At 57.0% G+C, this 4,832-nt stretch overlaps 1 protein-coding gene across 1 annotated transcript in view; it reads right to left on the bottom strand.

The window, feature by feature from the left end:
- GLB1L2 (galactosidase, beta 1-like 2) overlaps window positions 1-4,832 on the bottom strand; it is a 45,175-nt gene that overhangs the window by 1,574 nt on the left and 38,769 nt on the right. The window contains exons 11-18 of the mRNA XM_011934722.1: window positions 4,603-4,683; window positions 4,103-4,209; window positions 3,481-3,621; window positions 3,144-3,215; window positions 2,809-2,887; window positions 1,043-1,130; window positions 616-727; window positions 107-223 (exon numbers count right to left, since the gene is read on the bottom strand). Coding sequence (XP_011790112.1) covers window positions 107-223; window positions 616-727; window positions 1,043-1,130; window positions 2,809-2,887; window positions 3,144-3,215; window positions 3,481-3,621; window positions 4,103-4,209; window positions 4,603-4,683 — 797 coding nt within the window. The remainder of the gene's footprint in view (window positions 1-106; window positions 224-615; window positions 728-1,042; window positions 1,131-2,808; window positions 2,888-3,143; window positions 3,216-3,480; window positions 3,622-4,102; window positions 4,210-4,602; window positions 4,684-4,832) is intronic.

The raw sequence follows: 4,832 nt of genomic DNA, 5'->3' as shown, positions 1-4,832 counted from the left end.
GGGCAGGTGGGCGGGGCCTCTTGGGGAACAAGAAGGGGCTGAGGCTCCCTGGGAGGGCAGGTGGGCGGGGCCTCTTGGGGAACAAGAAGGGGCTGGAAGCTCCCACCTGGTTGATTCCGCTGCTCAACCAGGGGCCTGGGAGGTACAGTGTCTTCTGGGGTCCAATGTTCCAGTAACGTCCAAGGTTCTGGCCATTGATGAATACAACCCCCTTCTCCCAGCCCTTGAAACAGAGTGGGAAGGGTGTTCATCTACCACGAGCCACAGCAAAAGTGGAGGGAGACATACACCATGCGTGCTTCTCTCAGGAGACCAAAGCGAGCTGTGTCTGGACAGCCATGAGGGTGAGCAGGTGGGATGCTCTATTTCCTGTGCCCCTAGTGCCACTGCCATGCCTCTCAGGCACGGACCCCAAGCTCAGACTGCACGTGGGAAGTATGAGGTGGTTCTGCTGTGAGCCCACTCCCCTGGCCCAGGGAGTCCCCAGGGGCCCTCTCAGACCCTCTGGGCACAGAAGCCACCAAGGGCTCTTGCCAAGCTCATGTGGCTTTGGCTCAGAGCCCTCCAAGGCGGGAGGGACGCAGGAGAACCCAGCAGGGAAAGGGGGTTACCAACCTCCAGCTTTAGAAAGGTGTCACAAGGGGTGGAGCTGATGGACAAGCTACCCAAGAAGAAAGCAGGCAATGTGGGTGTTTCTGGGAGGGAACTCCATTTGTCCAGGCCGAACCTAAGGACAGAACACAGGGCAGGAGACGGAGGAGGACCTTCCCTAGATCTGGTCCCAGTCCTGCAGCTAATTCCCCATCCATGGCCCCCCCACCCTTAACCAGGACACAGAATGGCAGCAGGGTAGGATGCTGGCAATTCCTAGTCTGCACATGTGGCTTCTAGCGCGGGTGCCACCCCTCACCTCAGCCAGCCGATCTGGCCCCTGGGGCCATTCACAGCTGGGTGTGGGCCAGGCTACGGTGCACCAGGGACCCTGGGCCCTGCCCCTGTCCGAACCTGTGAGTGCACGTGCTGGCACTGGGCAGGGACCCACCTCTGAAAGAAGCTCTTCTTCATATCCAGGCTGTAGATTCTGAATTTTTTCAGGGGTGAATCATTCAGATAGAGATTTCCAATCAAGCCTGTGGGAAGGAGGCACAACACGTGGGTAGCCCAAAGGCAGGGGCCGAGTCTGCTGGGCCAGGGCCACAAGGGGAAGCCCTGGGACACTGGGGTGAGGAGTGCTGAAGTGTACACTCCCTGAGAAGCTGTTCACTTGCAAGCAAGGCTCCCTAGCAATTCTATGGGGCATGGGAAGGAGGAAATCCCGAGGATCTGCCATGGGAAGGATATAGAGCTGAGGTGTTACAGGGGGAGAACGGCCTCTGGCCTCTCTCTGAAGGAAGTTCCAGATGACTGAGAGGGTTCCAGCCTAGCTACAGGGCCAGTTTCAGTGGGGCCCAGGCTACACAGACCTAATAGCTCAGCCAAAAGTCACCTATGCCACTGAGGATTAAAGCTGTGCATCAGGAGTATGGACTGTGGGCAGATGGCACCCTCACTCAGGCATCCAACAGGGAGGAGCTGTGTCCCTTGAGGAGCCACTCATCAGCATCCCGGGGCTGGGCCAGCCCTGCCAGTCTCAGATCACGGAGCTGCTGAGTGGCTAGCTTGGGAATTCAGAGGCTGGGGACTGTGCAGAGGCTTCGCGGGGCCTACAGACTCTGAAATGGCAGGCGCAGGTGTATGTGGGCACACACATTTCTCCAGGGAGGTCTGTGACTTGAAACATTTAACTGTGATCCGGAGGACAGGACTCCACAGTGTGGGCCCAGGGGACCCTCAACAAGGGCTCAGGGAAGCAAAGTTAGGAACAATGGTCAGGCTGGTGCTCCCTCCAACCCCCAACCCCCAGGAGAACAACGGAAGGACAGGCCCAGAGAGGGAGCTGTTTAGGGTGAAGGAGTGTGGGCCTGGATGGTGCTAGATGCTGCTCTGAGGCCCATCTGGAGAGGCCCTGATCCCCAGGACCCAGGCTCCAGTGTCTGGGCCATGTCACTTTCCTGGCAAGGCCACCAGACGGCTGTCGGATGAAATGTGGACCAAAAAGAGCTCTTCAAGTTTCCTCCATTACAAACGCAGACGCCGTGAGAGAGCTGGGAGGTCACCGGTGTTGCTCACCACAGTCGCATTCATTTTTATCTGAGTTCTTTTTTTATAACTTACCTGAAACCACCCACATTTAGCTAGAGTTGTTTAAAAAAGGAAGGGCTAAATTAAAGCATAAAAGATTTAGCAGGCCAGGAAACAAAGCAAACTGGCAGCCTGTTCCCAGAGGGGTGCGCGGCCAAGAGGCGTTTTGTTTGCTGTACGTCCCACATCCTCCTCGCGCCACATCCGAGATAAGCTGTGGGTTTCCCAAGATGGATCAAGAAGAGAAATTCAGTGTGGAGGCCCAAGAAGGCAGGGGTCTTGTGCCTTTCCTTGGATTCCTGGAAATCACATTCATTGCTCCTCACCGCCGTCCCCCAAGCAGACATCCCTGCGGAAACTGACTGCAGCCCAGGGGAGACCAGGCCAGCTCAGTGTTCACTGTGTTTATCACAAGCACGCAGACAATGCACATGTGCAGTGCTAACGGGACAGGGACCACAGCCTAGCGGAGCTTCTCTGGCCCACTCAGAACTGGCCTCATGTACAGGACAACCCAGCCTCCACCTCCCTGCAAGGGGCCTCCGTGGCCTGGTGGCTGCTGGCAAGAGAAGCAACAGCCACGTGTCCAGCGTGGCCGCTCTTCTTTCGACACGTTCTCGGACCCACCTTTGCGCTGGTCATCAATATTCTCTCCATAGTTGACTCGCCCACGATTCTCCACCAAGATCCTCAGCACGGTGTAACCCTGCCAAAAACACGGGGCTAACGATGGACCACTGGAAGGCCACAGCTGCCCCTCAGAATGTGCTTGTGGACCCCAGTGCTTCCCTACACTCTGGGATGTGCACTCCCAGCTGGGCAGAAAGCCGCGCTCGCCCTCTCCACCTACAGCTTGTGGGTGAGGAGCCCCGAGTCTCCCAGGTCTTCCTCGGTGACTCCCCCCCCCATCTTCCTCGAAGCAGCGGGGGCTAGCCCTCACACAGCGCCCAAAAACAATGAACCTGGATCAGAGGGACAGTGATCTTCGTTGTCTTGTAGTCCAAGAATCCTATGGACACTGTGTTCACAAACACCTGCCAAAGGGAACAGACAGAAGCATCCATGGCCAACAGGAGGAGGGTAAACGGGACCTCCGCTAGGCCAAGAAGGGCAGCACTGCATGCCTGTGGGCAGACAAGCGGCCAGCGGGCAGAGCAGAAACGAATGCACCCATGAAGACTCGCAGAGCTGACTCGGAAGGGCCATATTTACAGCTGGTAATAGCTGATTCTGAGGGACAGAACGTATTGCAGGGCTGCTCATCAGAAGGTCGCAGGAATTTAGAAGAGAAGCTCCTACCTGCCCCCGATCACGCACGCGGCCACTGAGGATGCCAGATGAGGTGATGCTGGTCTCATAGAGAATGTACCCAAAGGACTGTCCATTTCCCCCGTTGACCGGCAGGTTCTCCATGTTGATGGGCTTTTCAGACTTGATTGGCTGCGTACAGAAGAGACGGAGGGGTGGGCAGGCTGAGGAGGAGTGGGGTCACAGACAGACTCTGCCTGGGGGCTGGCACATGGGGTGGAAGCAGGGGTTTGGCGGGTGTTTCTACTTTGACTTCTCATTGCACTAAACCTACAACTCTCCAGTGATGGGGAAGAGGGGTGGGACAAAGGGGTGTGCACCAGCAGAGTGCAGTCCCCAGGCAGGGGATACGCATCACAGCCTCGGGCCACTGGAGGAGACACCCCCTGTTCCTCTGCGCCTCACTCTCCTCTCTGAGGCTGGAGGAAGGAAAGGTTCACAGGGCCACCTGCGGTTCCTCCCGGGCCTTTGTCTCTCCCCACTTCACACTCTAGCATGAGTTTGTCCTCTTCACTCTGAGCTCCAAGGCTGGAGAGCGGACCTCAAAGCCACTAGGCACTGGCCTTCCTCTCCCCACACCCCTGCTACACCCACGATTGCCCCCAGCACTCACCTCCCCCATGTACTTGAGGGCATCCCACAGAGACAGGTACAAGACTGGCGTTATGGGCTCATAGGACATCTTGGGAAGTAGGTCAGGTGGGGGAGGGAGAGGAATGCCTGCAACACACAGACAACAGCGTCATCCCCAGGGACCCAAATGTCACCGTCTGCTCGTCCTCCCCACCCAGCTCCCATTCACAGACCCAATGTGCTCCTGCATCCCAGCACCACGAGGAACAACAGGCCAGCTCTCAGCACCTGCCAAGGCCAGGGGAGGAAGGCCAGGGGCATTCTCCCGTCCTCCATAGGAGATCAGGAGCCTTAACACCTGGAGCAGGTGAAGTCGGCAAGATGGAAACAGCCTCACGCACCTCCCTGTCCTTGTCTAGAACATTCTTGCACACAGATCAACCGCAGTCGAGGTGGGACAGTAAGGAAGTAACTCTTTCGGGGTCTGAGAGCAGAAGCAAGGGCCTGAGTTGGAACTTGAGTCTGCTGTCTGCTGGGTACCTGAGATGGAGCCGAAGAAGTCTCGAAGCTTCATGTACTTGGCCGTGTAATCTCCCGCTTCTGTCAGCACAGCGTCATAGTCTGCAAGACACCGGGCCCTGTCACGGTCACCCCTGTCCCCAGCACAGCACATGTGGCAGCACAAAGAACAGGGAAAAGCTCAGAAGGGCCACAGGTCTTCATCTCAGCCATTGCGGAGGCAAGACACTATTTTTTTTTTTTTTTTTTTT

This window comes from Colobus angolensis, unplaced genomic scaffold (genome assembly GCF_000951035.1).
Source record: "Colobus angolensis palliatus isolate OR3802 unplaced genomic scaffold, Cang.pa_1.0 Scaffold137, whole genome shotgun sequence".
NCBI classification, from domain to species: domain Eukaryota; kingdom Metazoa; phylum Chordata; class Mammalia; order Primates; family Cercopithecidae; genus Colobus; species Colobus angolensis.
Note: the sequence above shows the minus strand (reverse complement) of the source record. Positions and strands in the feature narration are given on the sequence as shown.